Source organism: Acomys russatus, chromosome 4 (genome assembly GCF_903995435.1).
Source record: "Acomys russatus chromosome 4, mAcoRus1.1, whole genome shotgun sequence".
Taxonomy (NCBI): domain Eukaryota; kingdom Metazoa; phylum Chordata; class Mammalia; order Rodentia; family Muridae; genus Acomys; species Acomys russatus.
In genome coordinates this window covers 46,299,943-46,312,820 of record NC_067140.1, presented here as the reverse complement: position 1 = coordinate 46,312,820, position 12,878 = coordinate 46,299,943, and the positions used below count along the sequence as shown (strand labels likewise).

At 36.3% G+C, this 12,878-nt stretch overlaps 1 protein-coding gene across 1 annotated transcript in view; it reads right to left on the bottom strand.

Moving 5' to 3' along the window:
* Kif18a (kinesin family member 18A) overlaps window positions 1-12,878 on the bottom strand; it is a 57,999-nt gene that overhangs the window by 32,434 nt on the left and 12,687 nt on the right. Inside the window, exons 9-10 of the mRNA XM_051144302.1 lie at window positions 5,670-5,832; window positions 1,398-1,562 (exon numbers count right to left, since the gene is read on the bottom strand). Coding sequence (XP_051000259.1) covers window positions 1,398-1,562; window positions 5,670-5,832 — 328 coding nt within the window. The remainder of the gene's footprint in view (window positions 1-1,397; window positions 1,563-5,669; window positions 5,833-12,878) is intronic.

The window sequence follows — 12,878 nt, the reverse complement described above, 5'->3', positions numbered from 1 at the left end:
AAGCCAATCAAGGCTACACAGAGACCTTCTCTCAACAACAACAACAACAAAAATTTATAGTTTTGAAACACTGTATGCGACCATATTAAAGACTTCAAATTCACTGACAGTAGCTCAAATGATATTAACTCAATAAACCCCATAAAGTTGGAAAATCTAAGTAATACATGTTAAAACCACAGATACTTTAGCTAATTTTTAAATAAATGTGTGAAGTTTAAAATATAAATTACACACTTCCTAGGCTCTTAACTGGTTGGTGTATTCCCACATTGGGCCTGCAACTGAATATGGGTATTGTGAATAATCTAGCTACAGTAAAACATTTTGAACACACAACAATGACAGTGATTCAATATCAAATGTGCAAATAGGAGGAAGATATATTTCTGGCTGTTCACCCTCACAATGAATCACAGGGCTTCATTGTAAAAGTGGTCCTGAATATACAACACTGTGCACTGGGTAACACAAGGGAAACTGCCTGAAACACCCTGGTTCTCACTCAAGAATACTGCATCCTAAGAACTGTAGTATTTTTACTCTACATACAAAGATTATTCTATAGAAACACAATGGCTTACAGAGGGAAATAAAAGATTTTTTTACTGTCACTCCTCAGCATCCAAATATCAAATTCATGTATCTTTGGACTGAAACTGTTTTCTTTGATTTTACAAATTGCTCTTTGAAATGTATACTTGAGTTTCATAAAACATCATTAAATGAGTTTTGGCTTGCTTGAGATCATGAAAGATTTTCATATCATTTCCAAAACGGGTCTAAGTAAACCTCTGCCATTTTGAACTATGCATTATACAAAGTAAACATTCTTGGTAGTCCAGGCCACTTAAAAAAAAAAAGGGATGAATTTTGAAAAGTTACCATTCATTTCATTAGTATTCAAATTTGTTTTGTCTTTATAAATAAATGGTAAACACTCCCCAAACTATTTTTAAAATTAATCCCTTCATTACTTGTAATGAATAAACGCTTGATCTGTAAATCTATTATATACTTATATACTCAGGGTCACAAAATCATTACTCAGGGAATAAATAGATTGTGAGTGGAAAAACTTTAAAAGGCTTAGATGATGAAACAGGAACTAGTCTGAAACATAATTACTTAATTCTAAGTTAAGAGCTACTTCATAAAGACAGTTACTTAAAAAGCATTTAAAAATAAGTTGACCCTTCTGAAAGCAGAAACCACAAACCAATTAGGTAATTAGTAAGCTTAAGATATATTTGTTAAAATTAGTAAAGTGAACTAATTAAATTTTAGAAAGAGGGCAACAGTTGTCGTATGAAAAATATTTACTTCACAAGAAAAATAAGAAATTTAAGGAGCTCAGCTTTTACAAACTAAATCTGAACATATAAACTTATTTGTACCTCTGGAATATCACCATTTTGACCTAAGAGTCCCATTTCACTTTCCACTCGATGTAGCCAATTAGTATTTTCCTCAAACTGTTTCATCATCTCTTCCTTCTTTTTCTCCAGGACACAGCGAACAGTTTTCAACTTTTCAAGTCTGTGATCTCGCTTGCAAGTGGCCTGAAAACACAACAATGTATTTAATAGTATACCTAATTTTTATATTTCACATGTACAACACTCAAAAAGTCATACATGTTCTTATGTTGGTCTAGTACATTATGTTAAGCTACGCTTGCTATTTCATCACTAAAGTATCATAACAAGACAGGAAATAGGTTGTGAGTCATTTTACAAAATTACATCTTGAGTATTTACAGCTTTAAGAAATGCAGTGGTTAAATGGAAGAGTATAACTTCTTTTTTGTACACTACATTTGTAAAGTTCATAGAAGGTTAGATAAATTCCATGATTTCCTTACTCAGAATAAAAAGTCATGCACACTCTGGCCTTGTCTTTTCTCTAATCTGAAGAACAAGAGTTCTGCCATTCTAAATTGTCTGTTCTAAACAGCAGAGAAAAAGTTTCAAGAGCATTTACCAGTACCTAACTTCACATATGGTCAAGCTGAGTACCATATTGTACACAGTGAGTATTTGGTATTCTACATATTCATAAAATATCTTTGGTCAGATTTGGTCTTCTGATAGTTTTTAACTCCAAAGGTTGTCCATGCCAACATGGAACTATGGGTCAGAATAGCTTGGTCTCTCTAGGCAATTTGTCAATGGACACTCAACTTAATAATTACCACATATGATGGGTGTACCTGAACTAGTCAGTCCTCAGAGATTAGAACAAGTAGAGCATAGAGATCAACAAATAAAGAACAGATCTATGTGTTCTTGGTCAAAGACTGTCCCTTTTAGGTAATATATTATTATTTTTGGTGATTCTAAACTTATTCATTATTAATATTTTCAGGCTCATAACATAAGTAAATATGAGCATCTTCATTTAGGTGGAGGATATTAGCTTGTGAGTATTTAGTGTCATACAAATGTGGTTGCCATTAAGGCAGAGTCAGAGTCTAGATGCCAGTACATTTCACTTAACTTCTCTTCAGGAAAATAAGATGGTCAAGGAAAAGCTGACACACAAGAGGCTAGAGTTAATGACCTGAGAGTGTGGTTCACTAAGCACTGTCATTTTCATCAAGGTTCTTATCCCTTTATTGTCATTTCTCTAATTGTACCCTAAACCAATTTTTTTTCCCTCATTGCAAGAAAGACCTTAGCAAAACAAAACCGCTGCTTAAATAAACAAAATGCCCATGCTCTCCCAAAAGAGGAAAAAGAACAGATTACAAAAAGCTAGCTAACACAACAGATACTGCACTGCAAAGGACTAACTCTGGTGGAAGCTGAATAGGGTCCTTCCAGGGAAGTCAGTGGGTAAAAGTAATTTTTATAACACTAGAGTTCACCAGCCTTTTAAGTGTGTACGAAATATTAAAATGATTTATTTTAACATATGAACATTGTGCTCTGATGTGAGAATGTACATCATGTGTAGTCCTGATTCTGACAGAGGGCAGAAAAACCATGACATAAGCAAGAACCGAGTTACAGATGGTTGTGAGCCACTACATGGTGGTAGAAACTGAACCTAGGTCCTCTGCAAGAGCAACAAGTGCTCTCAACCACCGAGCCAGCTCTCCAGCTAGCCTTCTTAATTCCTAATTAAACATTAGGATACAAGTTTTCCAGGCGCTGACAGAGGTATAAAGTCACCACAGACTATGATAGAAGCAGGTAAGACAATATAGTTATCATGCAGCCAGGTGCAGGCTCGGAAGAATATAAATCAATGCTGCTTTTCTCACAAGCTTTTTTTCTGCTTTAGAAAATAATTAGTCATCTTCATAAACCTACAATTATAAGACAGTGAATATTTCAGTAAATCATACCAGTAATTTCTAATATAATACTTGTAGACAGAGTCTCTATAGGTCTTTAAAGTCCTAGGCTAAGTTTTAATGGTAGAAAAGAACCCTGAACGTGAAGGTTAGAGAGTGCTATAGCAGGAAGTGGGAGCTGGGACATTTTGACTTCCTTCTGCTATTTGGAAAGTGTGAAAAATTAGTAGGCAAGTCAATCTCAATAGGTCTTCAGTCACTTTACCTGGAAAATGAAAAAAAAAAAAAAACGGGTTATACCTGCTTGAAGGTAGTGGCCAAATTACATTTACTTTGTTGTAACATTTACAAATGTTATCTTGACTCCAGACATGTGAGCAGGAAGTGATCTATAGATGTGAAGACAATATAACACCAGAAAGCCCCCAACTGAAAATTCAAAAAGGACAATTTGCACTTCTAATATCTATCAAATATTTTCTCTATTATGATTGGCATTGTGGACACTTTCCATTGAGCTACCCACATTAAAGCCCTGTTCTACCAAAAAAGGGTGTTTATTAACATATTCTTAAATATGTATAGTAAGTTCTGACATACAGTGCACAGTTTCCCATTGAGGTTTGAAAGAACTTTATATAATTAATAAAGAAAATGTTTAGAACAAAACAGGTCTTGAGATAGAAAATATGATTCTAAAATTTTAAGTGTCAATACTGCTTTGTGCAACAAACAAACAAAATCCCCACTAATATGGCATGAAATCTTGTCAATTTGACAGGATTCCAAAGTACCTAAGACAGTGGTTTTTAACTTTCTTAATGCTGTGATCCTTAATACAATTCATGCAGTGCTGACTCCCAACCATAAAATTATTTACATAGTTGCTTTATAATTGACTTTGCTACTGTGGTGAATTATAATGTAACTATCTGATACGCAGGATATCTGTTCTATGACCCCTGTGAAAGGGTCATTTGACTTCTAAAGGGTTCATGACCCACAAATTGAGAATCACTAACCCAAATAAAAGCATTTGGTAAAGTTCTAAGAATGTTTCCAGATAGGTTTAACTGAGGAATATGAATAAATATGAAGGCATCAATTAATGAACTGGGGTCCTAGACTGACTTTTATAGTATCTAACTGGCGGGGGGTGGGGGAGAGAAGCAGAGCTAAAGGAACAAGTTCTAGCATTAGCCTACTAGAATTTACATCATAGCTCAGCTACCTTTGCTTTTGCATTACTTTTGACAAAATCATTTACCTGTGGCCTTGCTTAGAAGGGAGAGCATTAAATACCTCATGGATGTTTTTGACAATTCAGTGAGTTAATACATTTAAGCTGTCTAACTATTGTCTGGTACAGTATAATAATGTGATTTAAAAAAAAAATCCAGTGTATAAATCCTTTAGTTTCTGAAAAGTTCATTTGTTTCTTCACACTGAGGAAGTCTTTCTGTTTGATTCTTTTATCTTCCGTTCCTCTTTCATGACTAACCACTTTTACAGTTTCCACTAGATTACTTTGGTGTCTAACGTCTTGAGGTTTCTGTCTTATATGCTAAGGCTGCTGACTCTTACCCATGGGGAACATTTTATAGTTTTGGATGGGTAGTGAACCAGGGGATAGAGTTGAAGGTGTATTTCTCAGGATAGTTTTGCATTGCTTTTGCCAGGTTTTCCAGAGGTAGCACTGGCTAGATGTCATTTTACTCCTTAAAAAACTTAGGTATTTTCTATGTAAAAAACACAGGTTGTTAAAGCTCAGACCATAACCATTTTGAAATGTACATTTAATGAATCTTCAAATGAGAGCATTTTTCTTACTACCCACTGCCCTTTCCCGCTGACATATCTGTGTCTCCCACAGCACGAAGGGTATAGATCTTTGAACTTACTAGTTGTATTTGAAGGCTCTTGGTTTTAAACTACTGTGTTGTTAGTGGTTTAAATCAAAGGTAGGGCAGTAAAAGCAGTATATGTAGTTGGAGAAGAGAGTAATGCACCATTGTACTTAAAAGCACAAAACACAGAAAGTTGGTTAGATCTTAATTAAGATCATGCAGTCATGCCTAGCAAGATCAGAAATAAAATATTGTTTCTGAATAAAAACAAAACAAAACAAAATAAAATTCCCCTCTTGTTCTAAGTTGAAAAGTCTTGCCTGTATCTGTACAGGCTGATTCTTCTGTGCCCAGGAACACAAGGGCCCTCAAAAGAGGAACAATGTTTGCTTTATAAAGTTTCCTATGGTTCTCACAGTATTTCCAAGTTTCAGAGAATGGTTAAAAAATGGTGCTCATGAAACTTCTAGAAGTATATATTTCCATATTCTCTGTAGTTTAGGCAAACATTAGTTAAGCACCTTTTCTACTTTGTCTTCAGAACACATCATCTCTATTTGCCTGTGGCACTGCTGGTGATAGAATGACTTTAGTTCATTTTCTTTAAGTAACATTTCTAACTTCAGATATTCTTGCCTGATTCCTTCTCGATTCTGGAACAAGGAGTTCAGAATTTCTTGAAATCTACCAAAAATAAAACACACCATTATATTTCATTAAATTTGTATAATATATAGCTTACTTAGACAACATGCATCAGTCAGACCATACTGAATGATAAACAATAAATAGGTAAGAACAACTTTCTCTTGCCACAAAAATGTTTAGAGGAAATATTAACTTTATTTCTACTACTTTAGGTTTTTTCCTGCTACAAAGAAAATCATGTTACTTAAATATTTAGGTGTCACAAGGCCTCTGCTATCAGTAATATGCTGTATTTTATCATATGCAGTCTGACTGCTTAGAAAATCATGTTACTTAAATATTTAGGTGTCACAAGGCCTCTGCTATCAGTAATATGCTGTGTTTTATCATATGCAGTCTGCCTGCTGAGCAAAAATGAAGAGGGTTGTAACCTGGATCTCTACTAAGAAAATCCTCTCAGCCTTGTCATCATGGGAACACGATGTGCTGTTTGGTGTTGGCTTACTGTGAAGAAAATGCAGAAGGAAGCATGATCATATGGTATCTCCATGCCCCCCTAGGGAACATGAGAGAACCAGTTTTAGCCTCAAAGATTATTATAGTGAAAATACAACATAAGGTTAGGTACCCCCTACAGTTTGGCAGAGTCAACTAACACAGGCAGGACCCAAAACATCCACATTAACAATGTGGCAAACCAAAAAAAGTGGCTGTGATTTCCTTCTCCAAAGAGCAAATTAAAGAATCAAATTTGAGGAGATTATTAGATCCCAAGGATCCAATAATTCAAAACTGATTAAATCTTATGAACTATTTTGAGGAAAAGCATACCTCTACCCCTAGGACAAACAACAGTGATCACACAATTTTTTAGTCTTATAAACAATCTCATACAGGCAAAAATATTTAAGAAAATTAACTACAAGGCCTTTAAAATAAAATCAAGTCTATACATTTAAAAATAAATGTTCCTTGGGTAGACTTTGGAATATATTGGTATGGATCTGTGGTAAAGGTACTGCCAATTTACGTCACTAGTTCTTAATGAAACTCTCTTGGGAATAACTATAAACCACAGTACATTGACTTAGTGCAGTTTTGTTAGGCTGATGAATATTTCATAGGAAGTACATGCAGACACTGTGATCTCACTGTACTGTATTACTCCAATGCTAGTGCCAGTAAATGAACTGATAAGTTATCCTTAGGTTATAACCCAAGATAACATCTTAGTTTTTGTAACTTCTTAATGCAGGGACAAGTTCAATATTGCCAAATTTGTAATTTTGTGGCCTGAGTATTTTATTTGGTGTTTAGTGTTTATAAAGAAAGTAATGACTACCATGGTTCTACGTAATGTCTGAAAACAACAACAACAAAACCCTGGTGCCTTGGGGCACAGCCACCATCAGCGAGCTGTACTCTGTCCTCTGATTTCCATCTTTTGGGCCACTGTTCTGTCTGTCTTTCCAAGGAGACCTGCCAGCTTCAGGTCTACAGGGTAGACCTCAACATCCCCCTCAATTCCCTGTTTGCCAGGTCCCTTTGGGGCCAGACAGCACCAGAGAGCTGCCCTCTGTCTCCTAAGCTCCTTCACCCAGGCCACAGATCTGCCTGCCTTCTCCAGGAACATCCAGGTGGGCAGCCTGCACCAGGGCCAACTAGATGGCCAAATGCCAGTCTACGAACACAATCAACTGTGGAGAATGTCCTGTCCGTTGGCTAGATCTGAGTAGCGGTTCTATGTTTACTGATTATATTGTCCGTGGTTGGTGTAATTGTTTGAGCAAACTCCCCTGGACCCAGAGCCACCCGTCACGATGGTCTTCTTGTAGGTTTCTAGGACCCTCTGGACCCTTCTATTTCCCCATTCTCCTACATTTCTCTCACCTAGAGTCCCAATAGGATGTCCTCACATCTATCCCAATCTTCTGCTAAGTGAAGACTTCCATGGGACACGTCTTTTGGACTAGTGTCCAATTATAAATGAGTATATGCCATATGAGTCTTTCTGCTTCTTGGTTAACTCACTCAGTATGATCATTTCTCGTTCCATACATTTATGTGGAGAGTGGGGACTAACTCGGACATGAAATCTGGTGCCTCATATTTGACCAGTTCCCCTTGATGGGGAGACAAGGTGGCACTCAGAGAAAGAATAGGCATACTACCAAGATAAAACTTGATAGCCTATGACCATATAGTGGGGGAGGAGGTCCCCCTCCGTCATAGACCTTGGAGAAGGGAATAAGGTGAAAGTGGAGGGAGGGAGGAACGAGAGGATATAAGTGATGAGATAACAATTGAGTTGTGATCTGAATAAATTAATTAAATTATTTTTTAAAAAGGGGAGAAAGAAGAAATGTTCACACTATCTCATGTTTAATTTCAATTTAAGTAAACACAACAGATTTGTGGCAAACAAACAAACAAACAAACAAACAAAAAACCATAATCAACAAGAGCCAGGGCAATATGGCACCACCAGAACCCAGCTCTCCTACTACAACAAGGCCTGGATATGCTCGCACAGCTGAAGCACAAGAAAAGACCTTAAGTCCAATCTTATAAAGATGATAGAGGCCTTTAAAGAAGAAATGAATAGACCACTAGACCACTTAAAGAAATACAGGAAAATACAATTAAATAGTTAAAGGAAACGAATAAAATGGCTTAAGACCTGAAAATGGAAATAGAAATATAAAAACAAACAAACAAACAAAAGCAAAACCCACAAACTTAGGGAATCCGAGAGATGGAAAACTTAGGGAAGAGAACAGGAAATATTGGGACAAATATCACCAACAGAATACAGGAAATGGAAGGGAGAATCTCAGAAGATATGACTGAAAAAAAAAATCCATACATCAGTGAAAGAATGATAAATTGAAAGTTTTTCACACAAAACATCCAAGAAATCTGGGAAACTATGAAAAGACCAAACTTAAGGATACTAGTAATAGAAGACTGTATATAAAAAAATTTCCCCACTTAAAGAAAGATATGCTTACAAGCATACAAGAAGTTTACAGAACATCAAATAGATTGGACCAGAAAAGAAAATCTTCCTGGTACATAATAATCAAAACACTAAATCTACAAAGCAAAAAAAGAATATTAAAAGCTGTGTAAGGGGAAAAGGCCACATAGCATATGAAGGCAGACTTATCACCCAACTTTACAAGATTCTAAAAGGGCCTGGGCAGATGTCTTATAGACCCTATGAGACCACATATGTCAGACCAGACTACTATACCCAGCAAAACTTTCAATCACCTTAGATGGAGAAAACAAGATATTTCACGACAAAACCAAATTTAACAATATTTAACCACAAATCCAGCCCAACAGAAGATGTTATAAGGAAAACTCCAACCTAAGGAGGCTAACTACACCAAGGAAATAGAGGATATAAATAATTTGCACATCATAAAACCAAAAGAAGAAAAGCACAGCCTGCTACCCCCCTCAGCATCCTCCCACTCTACTACCACAAACATCAAAATAATAGGAATTAACAATTTTTGGTTATTAATATCTCTAAACACCAATGGAATCAATGGCCCAATAAAAAGATACAGGCCATCGTGCACAGTAGAGCACACCTGTAATCCCAGCATGAGGGAGGCAGAGGCAGGAAGATCTCTGTTAGTTTGAGGCCAGCCTGGTCTACAAAGTAGGTCCAGTACAGCCAAGGCCACCCAGAGAAACCCCATCTTGAACATTTCCCCCACCCAAAAGACACAGGCCAGCATATGAAAACAGGATCCATCATTCTGCTGCATACAAGAAACACACCTCTGCAACGAAGACAGACATTATCTCAGAGTAAAGGGCTGGAAAAGGATTTTCTAAGCAATCAGACCCCAGAAGGAAGCTGGGTTAGCCATTCTCATATGTAATAAAGTAGAGTTTCAACTAAAATTAATCAAAATAGACAGGGAAGGACATTTCATACTCATCAAAGGAAAAAAAATCAACCAAGATGATGTTTCAATTATGAACATCTATATTGCAAATGGAAGGGTATCCACAATGGTGAAAGAAATATTACTAAAGCTTAAATCACACTTAAAACGATACACATTAATAGTAGTAGACTTCAACACTCTAATCTTAACAACAAACAGGTCATCAAGACAGATACTAAACAGAGAAATAATGAAACTAACAGACATTAGGAATTATATAGATATATGCAGAGCATGTTACCAAACACAAAAAGATATACCTTCTTCTCAGCACCTTGTGGAAACTTCTCCAAACGTGATCATATAGTTGGTCACAAAACAAGCCTCAACAGATATCCCTTGCATCTTGTCAGACCACCATGGATTAAAGCTGGACTTCAACAACAACATCAGGAACAACAATAGCCTATAAACTCATGGAAACTGAACAATGCTCTAATCAATGACCACTGGGCCAGGGAAAAAATAACAAACAAAACAAAACAAAAAGACTTTCTAGAAGTCAATGAAAATGAAGGCACAACATACACAATATTAGGTGACACAGTGAAAGCAGTGTGAAGAGGAAAGGGACATAACACTAAGTGCCTTCATAATTTAAGGCAAAGGGAGGTAGATCTCAGTGAGTCTGAGGCCAGCCTGGTCTATAGGGCGAGTCCACGACAACTGAGATTACACAGAGAAACATTGTCTCAGAACAAAAACCAAACAAAAAACCCAACAAAACAAAACAACAAAAAAAGCCAACAAACAAGCAGGTTACCAAGAAGAGACTTGATACCCTATGAGCATATACAGGAGGAGGAAATCCCCCTCAGGAACAGTCACAGGGGAGGGGAGTAAGGGGAAAATGGGAGGGAGGGAGGAATGGAAGGATACAAGGGATGGGATAACCATTGAGATGTAACAAGAATAAATTTATACAAAAAAAAAGCCAACAAACAAACAAAAGTAACAAAATCAAGAGCTGGTCCTTTTCCTTGAGAAAAATCAACAAGATAGACAAATCTTTAGCCAAACTAACTAAAAGGCAGAGACAGAGAGAGAGAGAGAGAGAGAGAGAGAGAGAGAGAGAGAGAGAGAGAGAGAGAGAGAGAGAGAGAGAGAGATTGGGGGGGTCGATATCTGAATTAACAAAATTAAAAATTTAAAGGGGGACCTAACAGACACTGAGGAAATCAAAAGAATCATTAGGTCTTATTTCAAAACTCTATACCCCACATAAGTGGATAATCTAAATGAAATGGATGATTTTCTTGATAGATGAAACCCAAGTTAAAGAAAGATCACGTAAACAATTTAAATAAACCAATAACTCATAAAGGAGTCGAAGCACTCATTAAAAGTTTCCTAACAACAACAACAGCAGCAGCAGCAGCAGCAGCAGCAGCAGCAGCAGCAGCAGCAGCAGCAACCCAGAGCCAGATGATTTTAGTATAGAATTCTGCTAGAGTTTCAAAGTAGAGCTAATATTAATACTCCTCAAATTATTCCACAAATTAGAAAAGATAGAATATTGCCAGGTTTATTTCACGAGGCCATAGCCACTCTTATACCTAAACCACACATGTATTCAACAAAAGAAAGAATTTCAGACCATTTTCCTGTATGTACATTGAAGCAAAAATATTCAATAAAATACTTGCAAATCAAATCCAAGATAGATTTGGATACATCATCTACCACGATCAAGTAGGCTTTAGCCCAGACATACAGGGATGGTTAAACATATGAAAATCCATCATTGTAATCCAACTGAAACTGAAAGAGAAAATCTGAAAGAAAAAACCATTAGATGCTAGAAAAGCCTTTTACAAAATTGAATGCCCCTTCATGTTAAAAGTTGGGACTGATCAGGGATACAAGGCCCTAAACACAATAAAGGCAATATACAGCAAATTAAATAGAGATAAATTTAAAGCAATTCCACTAAAATCAGAAAGAAGACAAAGCTGCCCATTTTCTGTGTCTATTCAACATAGTACTTAAAGTTCTAGCTAGAGGAATAAGACAACTAAAGGAGATCAATGGGATATAAGTTGGAAAGACATCAAAGATTCCCTACTCACAGATGATATGATAGAGTATATAAGGGACCCCCAAAATTCTACCAGAGGACTTCTATACTTGATAAACACCTTCAGCAAAGTGGCTAGCTACAAAATTAACTAACTAAATAAATAAAATTAGAAAAAAAATTAGTATCCCTCCTGTACACTAGCAACAAACTGGCTGAGAATGAAAATAGGGAAACAACACCCTTCACACCAGCCACAAATAATACAAACTATCTTGGTGTAACTCTAACCAAGCATGTCAAAGACCTGTATGACAAGAACTTCAAGTCTTTGAAAAAAGAAACTGAAGAAGATACCAGAAGATGGAAAGATGTCCCATGCTTGTAGATCATGTTAATTAACATAGTAAAAATGGCCATCTTACCAAAAGCAATCTACAGATGCAATGCAATTCCCATACCATTCTTTTTAGATCTTGAAAGAGTAACTGTCAACTTCATATGGAAAAATACAAAACCCAAGACAGCTAAAACAATTCTGTACAATAAGAGAATTTCTGTTGTTATCACTTTCCCTGATTTCAAGTTGTACTATAGAGCAAGAATAATAAAAACTTCATGGTATCGGCACAAAAACACACAGGTTGATCAATGTAATTGAATCAAAGACCCAGAAATAAACCCACACACCTATGGACATCTGATTTTTGAAAAAGAAGTCAAATCTATTCAATGGAAAATGGGTAGCATCTCCAACAAATGGTGCTGGTATAGCTGGATGTCTATATTTACAAAAATGCAAGTAGATCCATATTTATCACCATGCACAAGTGGTTTAAAGACTTCAAAATAAAACCAGAGACACTAAATCAGTTAGAAGTAAGAGTGGGGAAGAGCCTGTACTTCCTGTACATAACAGCAACAGCCCAGGCCTTAAGGTCAACAATTAATAAATAAGACCTCATGAGGATGAGAAGCCTCTGTAAGGCAGGAGACATTGTCAAGAGAAAAAAGCCACAGCCTACAGACTGGGAAAAGATCTTCACCAACCCTACATCTGACAAAGGGCTAATATTCAATATATATATAGAACT